The sequence below is a fragment of the Leucoraja erinacea genome, unplaced genomic scaffold (assembly GCF_028641065.1).
Source record: "Leucoraja erinacea ecotype New England unplaced genomic scaffold, Leri_hhj_1 Leri_288S, whole genome shotgun sequence".
In the NCBI taxonomy this organism is placed as follows: Eukaryota; Metazoa; Chordata; class Chondrichthyes; order Rajiformes; family Rajidae; genus Leucoraja; species Leucoraja erinaceus.
In genome coordinates this window covers 128,961-147,500 of record NW_026576189.1, presented here as the reverse complement: position 1 = coordinate 147,500, position 18,540 = coordinate 128,961, and the positions used below count along the sequence as shown (strand labels likewise).

At 52.9% G+C, this 18,540-nt stretch overlaps 1 protein-coding gene across 1 annotated transcript in view; it reads left to right on the top strand.

The window, feature by feature from the left end:
• LOC129693417 (glycerophosphodiester phosphodiesterase domain-containing protein 5-like) overlaps positions 1-12,127 on the top strand; it is a 20,611-nt gene extending 8,484 nt beyond the window's left edge. Inside the window, exons 6-9 of the mRNA XM_055630245.1 lie at positions 6,285-6,432; positions 8,685-8,767; positions 11,183-11,259; positions 11,645-12,127. Of these exons, the coding sequence (XP_055486220.1) occupies positions 6,285-6,432; positions 8,685-8,767; positions 11,183-11,259; positions 11,645-11,748 (412 nt within the window). The 3' untranslated portion in view covers positions 11,749-12,127. The remainder of the gene's footprint in view (positions 1-6,284; positions 6,433-8,684; positions 8,768-11,182; positions 11,260-11,644) is intronic.
• Positions 12,128-18,540: the final 6,413 nt, after the last annotated feature.

The window sequence follows — 18,540 nt, the reverse complement described above, 5'->3', positions numbered from 1 at the left end:
TAGTGTGCGGGGGTCCCTGGTGTGTGTTAGTGTGCGGGGGTCCCTGGTGTGTGTTAGTGTGCGGGGGTCCCTGGTGTGTGTTTAGTGTGCGGGGGTCCCTGGTGTGTGTTAGTGTGCGGGGGTCCCTGGTGTGTGTTAGTGTGCGGGGGTCGCCTGGTGTGTGTGTTAGTGTGCGGGGGTCCCTGGTGTGTGTTAGTGTGCGGGGGGTCCCTGGTGTGTGTTTAGTGTGCGGGGGCCCCTGGTGTGTGTTAGTGTGCGGGGGCTGCTGGTGTGTGTTAGTGTGCGGGGGGTCCCTGGTGTGTGTTAGTGTGCGGGGGTCCCTGGTGTGTGTTAGTGTGCGGGGGTCCCTGGTGGTGTGTTAGTGTGCGGGGGTCCCTGGTGTGTGTTAGTGTGCGGGGGCCCCTGGTGTGTGTTAGTGTGCGGGGGCCCCTGGTGTGTGTTAGTGTGCGGGGGTCCCTGGTGTGTGTTAGTGTGCGGGGGTCTCTGGTGTGTGTAAGTGTGCGGGGGCCTCTGGTGAGTGTTAGTGTGAGGGGGTCCCTGGTGTGTGTTAGTGTGCGGGGGTCTCTGGTGTGGGTTAGTGTGCGGGGGTCGCTGGTGTGTGTTAGTGTGCGGGGGCCCCTGGTGTGTGTTAGTGTGCGGGGGCCCCTGGTGTGTGTTAGTGTGCGGGGGTCCCTGGTGTGTGTTAGTGTGCGGGGGTCCCTGGTGTGTGTTAGTGTGCGGGGGTCCCTGGTGTGTGTTAGTGTGCGGGGGTCCCTGGTGTGTGTTAGTGTGCGGGGGCCCCTGGTGTGTGTTAGTGTGCGGGGGTCCCTGGTGTGTGTTAGTGTGCGGGGGTCCCTGGTGTGTGTTAGTGTGCGGGGGCCCCTGGTGTGTGTTAGTGTGCGGGGGCCCCTGGTGTGTGTTAGTGTGCGGGGGCCCCTGGTCGGTGTTAGTGTGCGGGGGTCGGGGGTCTGGTGTGTGTTAGTGTGCGGGGGCCCCTGGTCGGTGTTAGTGTGCGGGGGTCCCTGGTCGGTGTGGGCATGGTGGGCCGAGGGTCCTATTTCCGTGCTGTATCTCTACACGTAACTAAACCTGAAACACCAAAGGGGCTGTCCCACTTACGTGATTTATTCGGCAACTTGTCGGCACCCGTCATAGTCCCAGCAGGTGGCCAAAAATCTTCAACATGTTGAAAATCCAGCGGTGACCAGAAGAAGGTGGGACTCTTTGGGCGACTATTCACGATCGTACAGGCTTCACCCCGCGACATGTCCACACGTGGCGCCTCTATGGCCGTGAGCAGTTGAACATTTCCGGCGGGTGCCAGCAAGTCACCGATAAAATCCCGTAAGTGGGACAGGTCCTTTAAACCTTCTCTCCACTGGTAACCACTCACCTGAAGACTTGTCCCAGCATTTTCTGTCACATTTTCAGTCTTTGCATCTATTTTTAATTTCAAAATTAAGAACAGATTTATTTTTATTTAGAAGGCTCAGTAAATCCCATCTAAGTCGTGTTTAACCCAGTTTCACAATCCAAGCTGCTGGATTGTAATGTCGTTGCACTGTGGGTGGTTAGATTGGTGTATGCTGTTGCTTCTTACATGCCTTGCTTCCACCTGTCCCTTTACCTCCCCCCTCGACTCCATCCAAGGACCCAAGCAGTCGTTCCAGGTGCGGCAGAGGTTCACCTCCTCCAACCCCATCTATTGCATCCGCTGCTCTAGGTGTCAACTGATCTACATCGGTGAGACCAAGCGGAGGCTTGGCGATCGTTTCGCCCAACACCTCCGCTCGGTCCGCTATAACCAACCTGATCTCCCGGTGGCTCAGCACTTCAACTCCCCCTCCCATTCCCAATCCGACCTTTCTGTCCTGGGTCTCCTCCGTGGCCAGAGTGAGGACCACCGTAAATTGGAGGGGCAGCACCTGATATTCCGCCTGGGCAGTCTGCACCCTAGTGGCATGAACATTGACTTCTCCAATTTCCGGTAGCCCTTGCTGTCTCCTCCCTTCTCAGCTCTCCCCCAGCCCTCTGGCTCCACCTCTTCCTTTCTTCTCCCCCCCCCCCCCCCCCCCCCCCCCCCCCCACCCCCCATCATCAGTCTAAAGAAGGGTTTTGGCCCGAAACGTTGCCCATTTCCTTCGCTCCATAGATGCTGCTGCACCCGATGAGTTTCTCCAGCACTTTTGTCAACCTTGCTTCCACACAAGCTTAGTTTAAAGTTTCAGCACGGAAACAGGCCCTTCGGCCCACTGAGTCCGTGCCGACCAGCGATCCCCGCTCACCAACACGATCCTACACACGGCGGGGACAATTTACCCACATTTGTACCAAGCCGATTAACCTACACACCTGCACGTCTTTGGAATGTTGGAGGAAACCAAAGACCTTAGAGAAAACCCACGCAGGTCACAGGGAGAACGTACAAACTCCGTACAGACAGCACCCGTAGTCAGGATCGAACCCGGGTCCCTGGCGTTAAAAGCGCTGCAAGGCAGCGACTCTAACGCTGTGCTAACCCGCCCAACTTAGGCGGCACGGTGAAACATACATTGAGGTTGTTTCTGTTGGGACTTTAGACTTATATACGTATACTGAGGTACAGGGGGGAGCTTTTGTTGTATGCTAACCAGTCAGTGGAAACACAATACATGGTTACAACGTAGCTCACTCTACACCTCCATCCCCCACCAGGAAAGGTCTTAAAGCACTCCGTTTCTTCCTCGACCGCAGAACCAACTGGCCAATATCCCTCTACTAACACTCTCCACCGCCTAGCGGAGCTGGTCTTCACCCTCAACAACTTTGACACCTCCCACTTCCTCCAAGTTCAAGGCGTAGCTATGGGCACCAGCATGGGCCTCAGCTGTGCCTGCCTCTTTGTAGGGTACGTTGAACAATCTCTGTTCCAGGTGTACACTGGTCCTATCCCCAAACTCCACCTCCGTTACATTGATGACTGCATCGTTGCTAACTCCTGTACTCACTTCATCAACTTCACCACCAACTTCCATCCAACACATCAGACCATCTCCGACATGTCCCTACTGTTTCTAGACCTCACCATCTCCATCGCAGGAGACAGACTGACCGACATCTACTACAAACCCACTGACTCCCTTGGCTATCTGGACTACACTACAAGAAATGCAACACCTGTCCCTTCACCTCCCCCCTCGACTCCATTCAAGGACCCAAGCGGTCGTTCCAGGTGCGACAGAGGTTCACCTGTATCTCCTCCAACCTCATCTACTGCATCCGCTGCTCTAGGTGTCAGCTGATTTACATCGGGGAGACTAAGCGGAGGTTGGGCGATCGCTTCGCCGAACACCTCCGCTCAGTCCGCAATAACCAAGCTGACCTCCCGGTGGCTCAGCACTTCAACTCCCCCTCCCATTCCCAATCCGACCTCTCTGTCCTGGGTCTCCTCCATTACCAGAGTGAGCAACACCGGAAATTGGAGGAACAGCACCTCATATCCCGCCTGGGTTGCTTGCGTCCTGATGGCATGAATGTTGAATTCTCCCAATTTTGCTAGACCTTGCTGTCTCCTCCCCTTCCTTAACCCTCGAGCTGTCTCCTCCCATCCCCCTGCCCTCGGGCTCCTCCTCCTCCCCTTTTCCTTCCTTCTCCCCCCCCCACCCCCCATCAGTCTGAAGAAGGGTTTCGGCCCGAAACGTTGCCTATTTCCTTCGCTCCATGCAAAGAGTTGAACCATCTCCACTATAGGAAATAGGCAACGTTTCGGGCCGAAACCCTTCTGGGTTTCGGCCCGAAACGTCGCCTATTTCCTTCGCTCCATAGATGCTGCTGCACCCGCTGAGTTTCTCCAGCATTTTTGTGTACCTTCGATCTTCCAGCATCTGCAGTTCCTTCTTGAACACTTCTCCCCACCCTGCTTCCTGTAAAGACTCTATCCCCTACTCCCAATTCCTCCGTCTATGCCGCATCTGTGCCCAGGATGAGGTGTTCCACAACAGGGCATCGGAGATGTCCTCATTCTTTAGGAAACGGGGTCCCCTCTTCCGTTATAGATGAGGTTCTCACAAGGGTCTCCTCGATATCCCGCAGCTCCGCTCTTGCTCCCCCTCCCCCTATTCGCAACAAGGACAGAGTCCCCCTTGTGTGTGGAGAGGAGAGATGAGAAAGTGTGATAACGTGGGTTTATCCGGGTGCTCCGGTTTCCTGCCACACTCCAGACACATGCGGGTTTGTAGGTCAATTGGCTTGGGTGAAATTGTAATTTGTCCCTTGTCCAGTTCTCAGTTCAGTCTAGTTTATTGTCACGTGTACCGAGGTACAGTGAAAAGCTTTTGTTGCACGCTAACCAGTCAGCGGAAAGACAATACCAAATGAGTGTGTGTGTGTTAGTTTGGTTTAGTTTTGTTTTGAGATACAGCGCGGAAACAGGCCGTTCGGCCCATCAGGTCCACACTGACCAGCGATCCCCGCACTAACACTATCCTACACACACTAGAGACATTTTACATTTACACCAAGCCAATTAACCTACAAACCTGCACGTCTTTGTAGTGTGGGAGGGTTCCGAAGATCTCGGAGAAAACCCACACAGGTCACGGGGAGGGCGTGCAAACTCCGTACAGACAGCACCCATAGTCGGGATGGGACCCGGGTCTCTGGCGCTGCAAGCTCTGTAAGACAGCAACTTTGCTGCCCGAGTGTTGGTGTACGGGGTGATGACCAGTCGGCGCGGTGCGTTGACGGCCTGTTACACCCGTGCAGTTGTGTCTAAAGCCCTATGAGGGGCAAGTAACCCGTGGGCTATCTAAATGGTGACAAGTTGGGAAAAGGGGAAGTACAACGTGATCTGGGGGTCCTTGTACATCAGTCTATGAAAGTAAGCATGCAGGTACAGCAGGCAGTGAAGAAAGCGAATGGCATGTTGGCCTTTATAACAAGAGGAGTCTAGTATAGGAGTAAAGAGGTCCTTCTGCAGTTGTACAGAGCCCTAGTGAGACCACACCTGGAGTATTGTGTGCAGTTTTGGTCCCCTAATTTGAGGAAGGACATTCTTGCTATTGAGGGAGTGCAGCGTAGGTTTACAAGTTTAATTCCCGGGATGGCGGGACTGTCATATGCTGAGAGAATGGAGCGGCTGGGCTTGTACACTCTGGAGTTTAGAAGGATGAGAGGGGATCTTACAATACAATACAATACAATACAAATTTATTATCATTTGAGCCCCAGTGAGACTCAAACGAAATGTTGTTTCCACAGCCATACAAACAAAGACACTGTCTTACAGACATACACATAATTAAATTCACACAAACATCCATCACAGTGGACCCACTGTGATGGAAGGTAAAGTCTTTTCTCTCCCCTGTTCTCCATGTCTCTCCCGATGTCCAAGCCCCAGGCGGGCGATGATGAGTCCCACGGCCATTTTCAGGCCGTGCCGGGCGATTTACGGCCCCGCTCCCGATCTAAAAGTCACAATGTTGGAGGCCCCGGCGGGCGCTGGGATGTCCCCCGGCCATGAAGCCGCGCTGGGCGATGTACGTCCCCGCTCCGGGTTGTTCCAACCCCGTGACACGGGCTGGAGAAGTCGCGTTGCGGGAGCTCCGGGAAGCGGTCTCTCTCTCTCCCCCCGGACCCGCGGGCTCCCGATGTCCCAGTCCACCGGACCTGCGGCTGCGTTGCTGGAGCCTCCGAGCCCCAGGAGTCGAGTCGCAGCAGCGAGTCACCGCCGCTCCCCACGCTCCGAGGCCAGCCAGCCCCACGATGGTGAGTCCGCAGCTCCGCAGCTCCGCAGTCTCCCGAGCCCCCGGGTCGTTCAGGTTGGAGGCCGCTCCACGGTGCTAGGCCCCAACGACAACCGAGACCCGACAGGGAAAAGTCGGGTCTCCCGGACAGGGAAGAGATTTAAACATATTATTGAAACATATAAGATTGTTAAGGGCTTGGACACGCTAGAGGCAGGAAACATGTTCCCGATGTTGGTGGAGTCCAGAACCAGGGGCCACAGTTTAAGAATAAGGGGTAAGCCATTTAGAATGGTGACGAGGAAACACTTTTTCTCACAGAGAGTTGTGAGTCTGTGGAATTCTCTGCCTCAGAGGGCGGTGGAGGCTGGTTCTCTGGATACTTTCAAGAGAGAGCTGGATAGGGCTCTTAAAAATAGCAGAGTCAGGGGATATGGGGAGAAGGCAGGAACGGGGTACTGATTGGGGATGATCAGCTATGATCATATTGAATGGCGGTGCTGGCTTGAAGGGCCGAATGGCCTACTCCTGCACCTGTTGTCTATTGTGTATTGTGTATTGACTGTGTCCTCTCCCCAGGATGTACTCTGCAGCCAACATCAGCACCAACCTGTACGTGGTGACTGAGCCGTGGATCTTCTCGCTGGCCTGGTGCTCCGGTGCCCACTCGGTCATCACCAATGACCCCCAGAGGCTGAGGGAACTCGGCCAGCCCTGCTTCCTCATGGTAGGTTGCCCTTCCACCGCCCCAACCCCCTGCTAGCCCGCACCGCTCTTGCCCATTGCCAAAGCCCCAAGAAGACAGCGAGGGACTGGGATAGGATGGTGAAGAAAGTCTTCTGAAGAAGGGTCTCCACCCTCCAACACATTCGCCACCTCCAACGGGATCCCACCACTGGCCACATCTTCCCATCTCCGCCCCTTTCTGCTTTCCCCAGAAACCGTTCCCTCCGCAACTCCCTAGTCAACTCGTCCCTTCCCACCCAAACCACCCCCTCCCCGGGTACTTTCCCTGCAACCGCAGGAGATGCAACACCTATACTTCCACCCTTGACTCCATCCAAGGACCCAAACAGTCTTTCCAGGTGAGGCAGAGGTTCACCTGCACCTCATCTACTGTATCCGCTGTTCCAGGTGTCAACTTCCCTACATCGGTGAGACCAAGCGCAGGCTCGGCGATCGTTTCGCCCAACACCTCCGCTCAGTCCGTCTTAACCAACCAGATCTCCCGGTGGCTCAGCACTTCAACTCCCCCTCCCATTCCCAATCTGACCTTTCTGTCCTGGGCCTCCTCCATTGTCAGAGTGAGGCCCAGCACAAATTGGAGGAGCAGCACCTCATATTTCCCTTGGGTAGTTTACACCCCAGTATGAACATTGACTTCTCTAACTTCAGATAGCCCTTGCTTTCCCTCTCTCTCCATCCCTCCCCCTTCCCAGTTCTCCCACCTGTCTTCCTGTCTCCGACTACATTCTATCTCTGTCCCACCCACGTGAAGAAGGGTCTCGACCTGAAACGTCACCCATTCCTTCTCTCCGGAGACGCTGCCTGTCCCGCTGAGTTTCTCCAGCATTTAGTGTCTATCTGAGCTACAGCAAGAGGTTGGATGAACTTGGATTGCTCTCTTTGGAGCGTGGGAGGTTGAAGTGAGACCTGATAGAGGAATCTACAATGATGAGAGGCGTAGATAGGGTCGACAGAACCTTCTTGTTGGAACCAGCCTGTTGCTGAAGGTGCTCCTCATGTTGACCAGTGTGTCACGGAGGGGGTGAGCTGTATAGTCCAGGATGCTCCGCAGTTTGAGGAACATCCTCCTCGCCAAGACCAGGCTGGTCACGGTGGCTCAGCGGTAGAGTTGCTGCCTCACAGCGAATGCAGCGCCGGGGACCCGGGTTCGATCCCGACTACGGGTGCTGTCTGTACGAAGTTTGTACGTTCTCCCCGTGACCTGTATGGGATTTCTCCGAGATCTTCGGTTTCCTCCCACATTCCAAAGGCGTACATGTTTGTAGGTTAATTGGCTTGGTGTAAATGTAAAAATTGTCCCCAGTGTGTGTTAATGTGCGGGGATCGCTGGTGGGTGCGGACTAGGTGGGCCGAAGGGCCTGTTTCCGCGCTGTATCTCTAAACTAAACTAAACACTGTCTCCTTGGTCTTGTTGGCATTGAGAGCAAGGCTGATGTTCTGGCACCAATCTCTCTCCTATACTCTGACTCAGGCCAACATCCTCAGGATTGAAAAGAAGAGAAAGTTTACAGAAGATTTATATGTAACCATATAACCATATAACAATTACAGCACGGAAACAGGCCATCTCGGCCCTACAAGTCCGTGCCGAACAACTTTTTTTCCCTTAGTCCCACCTGCCTGCACTCATACCATAACCCCCCATTCCCTTCTCATCCATATGCCTATCCAATTCATTATTAAATGATACCAACGAACCTGCCTCCACCACTTCCACTGGAAGCTCATTCCACACCGCTACCACTCTCTGAGTAAAGAAGTTCCCCCTCATGTTACCCCTAAACTTCTGTCCTTTAATTCTGAAGTCAGGTCCTCTTGTTTGAATCTTCCCTATTCTCAAAGGGAAAAGCTTGTCCACATCAACTCTGTCTATCCCTCTCATCATTTTATAGACCTCTATCAAGTCCCCCCTTAACCTTCTGCGCTCCAGAGAATAAAGACCTAACTTATTCAACCTATCTCTGTAGGACAGATTATTTGTTTTTGCAGAGGGAGGTTGGTGCATGGAATGCACAGCCAGGGGTGGTGGTGGAAGCACATGGAGCCATGCAGCATGGAAATAGAGCTGTTTCATGGACATAAAGGCAGACGGATCTGCAGCGAATGGGGGAATGTGGATCACATGCCGGCAGAGGAGAGGAGATTGGCGTAGTGTTTAGCAGGGATATCGTGGGCCGAAGGGCCTGTAGTTGTGCCCTGCTGTTCTATTTTCACGTTTCCCGTTCTCTACAGACCCCCTTCCAGTACAAAGCGATGTGGGTTTCATCAGACATCGTTTCAGCCGTGTTGGTGATGCTGATCTTTATATTCCACTGGTAGGTAACACTTGAATCTGTGCTCTGTGTGGCTTGGTCAATGAAGCTTGCTGAAGGAATGAATGAATGAATGAATGATACTCTATTCTCATGTGTGACAAGTCACAGTGATATTCTTTGTTTTGTGTACCCAAGGTATGTAAATAGTCGGCACCTACAGGGTGCAGGAGGAGACCATTCGGCCCTTCGAGCCAGCACTGCCATTTCATGGCTGATCATCCCCAGTCAGTACCCCGCTCCTGCCTTCTCTCCACTATTTTTAACAGTTCTATCTAGCTCTCTCTTGAAAGTATCCAGGGAACCGGTCTCCACCACCTTCTGAAGCAGAGAATTCCAGTCCCACACCTCTTTGGGTGAAAAAGTGTTTCCTCATCTCCGTACTAAATGGCTTACCCCTTATTCTTAAACTGTGACCCCTGGTTCTGGACTCCCCCAACATCGGGAACATGTTTCCTGCCTCTAGCGTGTCCAAACCCTTAATAATCTTATATGTTTCAATAAGATACCCTCTCATCCTTCTAAACTCCAGTGTGTACAAGCCCAGCTGCTCCATTCTCTCAGCATATGACAGTCCCGCCATCCTGGGAATTAACCTTGTAAACCCACGCTGCACTCCCTCAATAGCAAGAATGTCCTTCCTCAAATTAGGGGACCAAAACTGCACACAATACTCCAGGTGTGGTCTCACTAGGGCTCTGTACAACTGCAGAAGGACCTCTTTGCTCCTATATTCGATTCCTCTTGTTATAAAGGCCAACATGCCATTCGCTTTCTTCACTGCCTGCTGTACCTGCATGCTTACTTTCATAGACTGATGAACAAGGACCCCCAGATCCCGTTGTACTTCCCCTTTTCCCCAACTTGTCACCATTTAGATAGTAATCTGCCTTCCTGTTTTTGCTACCAAAGTGGATAACCTCACATTTATCCACAAAGTTACAAAGTCCTCTCAAGCGGGGGGGTCCACGTTTGTTTTTCCTCCCCTCCCCCTCCCTCACACCCCCCACGCCAGAGGACAGTCACACAGCGCGTGCGTGCGCAGGCCCTTCTACCCATCCGCTCCATGCTGGCCACGTCGCCCAGCTGACCCAGCTTGTCTTGTTTCCCTGTGTTTGGCCGACATCCCTCCAAACCTCTCGTGTCCGTGTACACGCGGTGGGTCCCTGGAGCTGGGAGGCAGCAGCTCCACCCGCTGCACCAGCGTCAGTCACCTCTACATCTCTGCACAAGTGGTTAATCGGAGAGACTGCAGATGCTGGAAGCTTGAACCAACACAAGTACTGGCAGCATCGGGTCAGGCAGCATCTGTGGAGGAAAAGTTGACACGTGACCTTTTGGGTCGGGACCCTTCTTTAATCTCAATCTGTCCCACGAAGGGTCCCGACCCAAAACGCCGTCTGTCCATTCCCTCCACAGATGCTGCCTGACCTGCTGAGTTCCTCCAGCACTTGGTATTTAGCTCATAGGCTGGATGAGACTCACCCTGGGCACCTCGTCTCCCTCCTCCCTCCCCTCTCCCCTCACCCCACTCCTCCCTCCCCTCTCCCCTCTCCCCTCTCCCCTCACCCCTCTCTCTCACCCCACTCCTCCCTCCCCTCTCCCCTCTCCCCTCACCCCACTCCTCCCTCCCCCCTCCCCATCTCTCCCTCCCTCTCCCACTCCCTCTCCCCTCTCCCTCTCTCCCCCTCCCCCTCTCCTCCCCTCTCCTCACCCCACTCCTCCCTCTCCTCCCCCCACTCCTCCCTCCCCTCTCCCCCTCTCTCCTCTTCCCTCCCTCTCTCCTCACCCCACTCCCCCCTCCCCATTCCCCCCTCCCCTCTCTCCCCCCTTCCCCCCCCCGAATCACGGCTGATCTCAGCCTCCTAACCCCATTTTCCCGCCTTCTCCACATAACCCTCGACTCCCGTTCTAATCAAGAATCTATCTATCTCTGCCTTAAAATATCCACTGACCTGTCCTCCACAGCTGTCTGTGGCAATGAGTTCCACAGATTCACCACCCTCTGACTAAAGAAGTTCCTCCTCACCTCCTCTCTAAAAGAGCTCCCTTTAATTCTGAGGCTGTGACCTCTAGTCCTAGACTCTCCCACCAGTGGAAACATCCTCTCCACATCCACTCTATCCAGGCCTTTCACTGTTCTGTATGTTTAAATGAGGTCCCCCTCAACCTTCTAAACCCCAGTGAATAGAGGCCCAGTGCTCATCATGTGCTAACCCACTCATTCACACCTTACCCTTCCACCTCTCGGTTTGAAGAAGGGTCTCGACCTGAAACGTCACCCACTCCTTCTCTCCAGAGCCGCTGCCTGTCCCGCTGAGTTACTCCAGCATTTAGTGTCTATATTCGGTGTCACTTCACAATTATTGCTCCATGGTCAGTGAAACGTCAGCTTTCATTTTGTTCTTTTCCCCGCAGGTGGAGGGAAAACGGATTTGCCTGCCATGCGAGCGTGGGGAGGAGGGATAAAGGGATTTACAGCAAGTTCCGAACAGGTAACGTGCGGTCTGCTGGACCAGGTGAGTTCCCGGGATGGTGGGACTGACATATGATAAAGGAATAAGGGTCTAGTTCTGGACTCCTCCAACATCGGGAAACAATATTCCTGCAACCACAGGCTCGAAGGGCCAAATGGCCTCCTCCTGCATGTTTACCCTGTCCAATACCTTAAGAATTTTATATGTTTCTATAAGATCCTCTCATCCTTCTAAACTCCAGAGTGTACAAGTCCAGCCGCTCCATTCTCTAATCATATGACAGTCCCGCCATCCCGGGAATTAACCTGGTGAACCTACGCTGCACTCCCTCAACAGCAAGACTGTCTTTCCTCAAACTAGTATCCAAGTCAAGCAGGTGATGGATGTCCTTCTTGTCTTGCAGAGATGAACAATGTGTGGTCTGTTTCCGAGGCCGAGCCCATTGCCATCCAGCCCGGCAACAACTCAGCCAGTCCCCCAACATCGGCAGTCCCAGGCCACGTTTAGACAACTCCCTGTGGACTGGAGCTGGACAATATTCGGCAGGGAGGTGTGCGGTGGTCTTCTGCCTGGAGGGAATGTGGGGACAAGGAGAGGAGGTCGACCATCCGAACACTCGAAGGGAACTAGGTCATCCCACGTGGACGGATACATGGAAGGGGAAGGTTTATCGAGTCGTACAGCATTGAAACAGGCCCTTCGGCCCAACTCGCCTATGCCAACCCACATGTCCCACCTGCACTCGTCCCACCTGCCTGCATTGGGCCCATATCCCTCGAAACCTCTTCCATCCATGTACCTGTCCGGAATGTTGGGATAGTCCCAGCATCAACCACTTCCTCCAGCAGCTCGTTCCATAAACCCACCACCCTCTGTGTAAAATAATTACCCCTCGGGCTCCTGTTAAACCTTCCCCCACCCCCCCCCACCCCCCCCCCCACCCCCCCCCCCTCCCCCCCCCCCCCCCCCCCCCCCCCCCCACCCCCCCCCCCCCCCCCCACCCCACCCCCCCCCCCCACACCCCCCACCCCCCCCCCCCACACACACCCCCACACACACACCCCCCCGCCCACCTCCCACCCCCACCCCCCCCCACCCCCCCCCTCACCCCCCCCCCCACCCCCACACCCACCCCCCACCCCCCCACCCCCACACCACACCCCCACCCCCCACACCCACCCCCACACCCACCCCCCACCCCCCACCTCCCCACCTTAAACCTATGTCCTCTGGTTGTTGATCCCCAACAGTGTTACAGACGCTGTACATTTACCTGATCTATTCCTCTCATGATCCTATACACCTCTATAAGTTGCCCCTCATCCTCCAGCGCTCCAAGGAATAAAGTTCTAGGTCCCTGCTCAACTTTTCTCTACAGCGGAGGAGCGGAGGCCTCAGTCCGGGCAACACAGATGCTCTCTGTAGTGAGATGTGGGACTGGTATAGATGGGGCATCTTGGTCTGTCTGCAGAGGGTGGTTGGGCCGAAGGGCCTGTTCCCATGCTGTGCGACTCTGTGACTAGACCACCTTGTTTCCCCACTGTGGCTGGTTTGGGACACCATGACCCTCTCTCTCTCTCTCTCTCCCCGCCCTCATGATGCACTCCCACCCTCGCCAGCAGATCGAGAACAACAATCTCTAACCCCATCGAGTGGTGGAAAACGTCTCTCAACTAGTTTACAACGGGACAGGATATCCTGACCGACAGAGCGATGGTCACCTGACTGGGAGGCCACGTGGCGTAGTGTTGCCAACGGTCCCGTATTAGCCGGGACATCCCGTATATTGGGCTAAATTGGTTTGTCCCGTACGGGACCGCCCTTGTCCCGTATTTGACCGCTACTACTCGGGTCGAGGGGACTGTCGGGTCGGAGCGCCGCGTCCGGCCCCCGCCTCACCCGTCCCGACGTAGTGCAGCCCATGGAGTGCAGCAGCAGCAGCAGCGCCTCGCCCGTGGCCCCGTCGGTCGGTCGGCAGCCCGGCCAGCTGTCCGACCTTCGGACCTTCGCTTACCGCCGACACCACCGCCACCCCTCCTTCTCACGGCCGATCATCGGTTCACGAGTTGGACGGGGCGCCGGACTTTGCGCGCGGCCCGGGCCAAAACTCCTCAGCTGGCCCGCCGGCTGGGCTTTGTGTACAGTCCAGCACCCGGGGCCAACTCATCATTCACCCAGACACGGCCCAGTCGGTCAACGAATTGCCGTGGGGAATTTGTCCCTTAGTTGACCTTATTTGGGAGTGGGAACGTTGGTGAGCCTACACGTGGCTCCTAGTTCCACTAACATGACCAACTCCCTCTAGCACACTTGATGTTGGTGACCTCCCACTCCACCCGGAGGCGATGTTCTGGGCGGTCAGCTGGCTGGAGCAATGGCCAAAAAGGCAAGGCCCCTCTCAGTGAACAAACATTGAACCTCAACTACTGGTTCAGGCAGCATCTTCTGGAGGACATGGATAGGACAGCACTGTGGTAGAGTTGCTGCCTTACTACACCAGAGACTTGGGTTTGATCCTGGCTGCTGGGTGAGGATCTGCGTGCAAAGTTGTATAAACACTGAGTCATTCATCTTTGTACATGAAGTGTTGAAGAAGGAACTGTGCAGATGCTGGAAAATCGAAGGTAGACAAAAAAAATGCTGGAGAAACTCAGCGGGTGCAGCAGCATCTGTGGAGCGAAGGAAATAGGCAACGTTTCGGGCCGAAACCCGGAAGGGTTTCGGCCCGAAACGTTGCCTATTTCCTATAGCAGAGATGGTTCAACTCTTTGCATGGAGCGAAGGAAATAGACAACGTTGCCTATTTATTTCCTTCGCTCCATAGATGCTGCTGCACCCGCTGAGTTTCTCCAGCATTTTTGTCTACCTTCGTAGATGAGATTTTTTTTACCTGAACTCATAAGAGTTTATACCTTCTCCCTGTGGCCACGTGGGTTTTATTCCGGGCGCTCCGGTTTCCTCCCACATTCCGAAGAAGTGCGTGGGTTTGCAGGTTAAATGGCTTCTGTAAATTGCCCCTAGTGGGCAGGGAGTGGATGGGATAGGGGGGCAGATCTACAGTGAATGGTGATGGATGGTCGGCGTGGAGTCGCTGGGCTATAAGGTCTATTTCCATCTTGTCTCACTAAACACTAACGACTAAATTGCCTCTGTTGTACAGTACAGTGTGTGGTTACATTCTTCACACAGAGAGTGGTGAATCTGTGGACCTCTCTGCCACAGAAGGTAGTTGAGGCCACACGGTTCATTGGCTATATTTAAGAGGGAGTTAGATGTGGCCCTTAAGGGATCAGGGGTTATGGGGAGAAGGCAGGTACAGGATACTGAGTTGGATGATCAGCCATGATCACATTGAATGGCGGTGCTGGCTCGAAGGGCCGAATGGCCTACTCCTGCACCTATTGTCTATTGAACCGCTGTGCCACCAAAGCACTAATCGCCAACTGGCATGGAAAGGATGGTGGCCATTCAGTCCATCAATATGCTGATACCCCTTCAGTCCAACCCACTGGTGCCTGCTAGCCCTGCTACCTCAGTGCTTAAGGGAGGTGGGTTTGATCCTAGTCTTAACAGCTGGTTAGCTTTTGCTGTGGAAATAAAGATTTTATATATATATATATATGCTGAAGAAGGGTCTCGACCCGAAACATCACCCATTCCTTCTCTCCAGAGATGCTGCCTCACCCGCTGAGTTACTCCAGCATTTTGTGTCTACCTATATATATATATATTGATTTATTACATTGAAAGATACAGTGTTGAAACAGGCCCTTCAGCTAACTGAGTCCACACTAACCATCCATCACCCATTCACACTAGTTCTAGGAGCAGATGAGGCCATTTGGCCCATCAAGTCTACTCTGCCATTCAATCATGGCTGATCAATCTTTTCTATCTATCTATATAGTTCCAGGTTGTCCCACTTCTCATCCACTCCCTACACACTAGGGGCGATTTACAGAGACAATTAACCTACTGATCTAAATTAAACCCAGGCATCCACTCCCTACTCACTAGGGGCGATTTACAGAGACAATTAAACCTACAAACCTGCACGCTTTGGGATTGCGGGAGGAAACCGGAGCACCCGGAGGAAACCCACGCGGTCCCAGTGAGAACGTGCAAAGTCCACACACAAACAGCGGGGAATGTGGGGATTGAACCCGGGCCACTGGAGCTATGAGGCAGTGGCCCTACCCGCTGCAACACTGCGCCACAACGGTTGGCAGAGAGGGTTCTTTTGGAACCAAACCCCTTGGTTAATGGGGGAATGACTCGAACCATCTCCAAAACCCCAGCAACAAACCACCATTGGACACAGCCTTGTCCACCGACTCCGATACGTACTGCTTGAACCGGTGGTCTGGCAACTGGAAGAGTGGTGGATATTTTGGTGATTTTATTTAAGAATTAATAAACATAATTGAAAATGCAAAGTGATGTTCGGTCTTCTCTGTTGCACCAGGAACAGTTAAAGGGACCTGTCCCACTGTACAAGTTAATTCAAGAGCTCTCCCGAGTTTAAAAAAAATCAAACTCGTTGTAAGCACGTAGAGTGTACGTAGCGGGTACGTCGGAGCTCGGGAGGTCTCTTAGCGGCTCGTAACGCTAACGGCAGGTACTCAGGAAACGCGGCAAGCTTGGGAAGACTGGTGAAGATTTTTCAACATGTTGAAAAATGTCCACGAGAGCCCCGAGTACCGACGAGTGGCCATTACCGTAAATCTCCGAGTTCGAATAAGGGGAAACTCGGGAGAACTCTTGAATTACCTCGTACAGTGGGACAGCCCCATAAACGTTGCTGCACACTTGGGTTCTGATTGAAGAGGTCCTTTTGCTAGTGACAAGATGGGCAAGAGACTGGAGGTTGTACCAACTCTCCACACATCATCTGCTTTGGTCTTAGAGTTAAGGAGTGATATTAGCATGGAAACAGATCCTTCAGCCCAACTTGCCCACACCGACCAACATGTCCCAGCTACACTAGTCCCACCTGCCAACATTTGGCCCGTAGCCCTCCAAACCTGTCCTATCCATAGAAACATAGAAAATAAGTGCAGGAGTAGGCCATTCGGCCCTTCGAGCCTGCACCGCCATTCAATATGATCATGGCTGATCATCCAACTCAGTATCCCATACCTGCTTTCTCTCCATACCCCCTGATCCCTTTAGCCAAAAGGGCCACATCTAACCCCCTCTTAAATATAGCCAATGAACTGGCCTCAACTACCTGCTGTGGCAGAGAATTCCAGAGATTCACCACTCTCTGTGTGAAAAATGTTTTTCTCATCTCAGTCCTAAAAGATTTCCCCTTTATCCTTAAACTGTGACCCCTTGTTCTGGACTTCCCCAACATCGGGAACAATCTTCCTGCATCTAGCCTGTCCAACCCCTTAAGAATTTTGTAAGTTTCTATAAGATCACCCCCTCAATCTTCTGAATTCTAGCGAATACAAGCCGAGTCTATCCAGTCTTCCTTCATATGAAAGTCCTGACATCCCAGGAATCAGTCTGGTGAACCTTCTCCGCACTCCCTCTATGGCAAGAATGTCCTTCCTCAGATTTGGAGACCAAAACTGTACGCAATACTCCAGGTGTGGTCTCACCAAGACCCTGTACAACTGCAGTAGAACCTCCCTGCTCCTATACTCAAATCCTTTTGCTATGAATGCTAACATACCATTCACTTTCTTTACTGCCTGCTGCACCTGCATGCCTACCTTCAATGACTGGTGTACCATGACACCCAGGTCTCGTTGCATCTCCCCTTTTCCTAATCGGCCACCATTCAGATAATAGTCTACTTTCCTGTTTTTGCCACCAAAATGGATAACCTCACATTTATCCACATTATACTGCATCTGCCAAACATTTGCCCACTCACCCAGCCTATCCAAGTCACCTTGCAGCCTCCTAGCATCCTCCTCACAGCTAACACTGCCCCCCAGCTTAGTGTCATCCGCAAACGTGGAGATATTGCCTTCAATTCCCTCATCCAGATCATTAATATATATTGTAAATAGCTGGGGTCCCAGCACTGAGCCTTGCGGTACCCCACTCGTCACTGCCTGCCATTGTGAAAAGGACCCGTTTACTCCTACTCTTTGCTCTCTATGTACCGGTCTAACATAGTCCCAGCCTCAACTACCTTCTCTGGCAGCTCGTTCCATACAGCCACCACCCTTTGTGTGAAAAAGTTACCCATTGGATTTCCCCCTTCACCTTAAACCTATGTCCTCTGGTCCACAATTCACCTACTCTGGGCCAAGAGACTGTGCACCATGACTTTATGCACCTCTATAAGATCACCCCTCGCGATGCTGTAAATTCATGGCCAGTATCCCAACAATCTCCCTTGTGCTAAGTATACTGGATGTGGGTTGAAATGTCACCAGGACGTTAGTTAATCGCTCAACTTTAAATTCCATGGCTATCATTTATAGCTGCAGGTCGATAGGCTGGTCAAAAAAAGCTTTTATCAGTCAGAGTACTAAATATAGAAGTTGGGAGGTTATGCTCCAGGTGAGACCACATCTGGAGTATTGTGTACAGTTTTGGTCTCCTAATTTGAGGAAGGACATCCTTGTGATTGAGGCAGTGCAGGGTAGCTTCACGAGATTGATCCCTGGGATGGCGGGACTGTCATATGAGGAAAGATTGAAAAGACTAGGCTTGTATTCACTGGAGTTTAGAAGGATGAGGGGGAATCTTATAGAAACAGGTAAAATTGTAAAAGGACTGGACAAGCTAGATGCAGGAAAAATGTCCCCAATGTTGGGCGAGTCCGGAACCAGGGGCCACAGTCTTAGAATAAAGGGGAGGCCATTTAAGACTGAGGTGAGAAAAAACTTTTTTTTGGAGGCCAAGTCACTGGATGGATTTAAGAGAGAGTTAGATAGAGCTCTAAGGGCTAGTGGAGTCAAGGGATATGGGGAGAAGGCAGGCACGGGTTATTGATTGGGGACGAACAGCCATGATCACAATGAATGGCGGTGCTGGCTCGAAGGGCCGAATGGCCTCCTCCTGCACCTATTTTCTGTTTCTAGTGTTAGAACACATTGGTGAAGCCATGTTTAGAGTAATGTTCAGATTTAAGAAAGATCTTGACGAGCTGGAAAAGGATGCTGAGATATACAAGGACGTGCAGGATTGTAGGTGAATTGAGCTCTGTAAATGCACACAGTCTCTTGCCCAGAGTAGGTGACACAAGGACCAGAGGGCATAGGGTGAAAGTGAAGGGGGAAAAGATTTATTTGGCCCAAGATTTAAATTGTCCCCAAGTGTGCAGGATGGAACTAG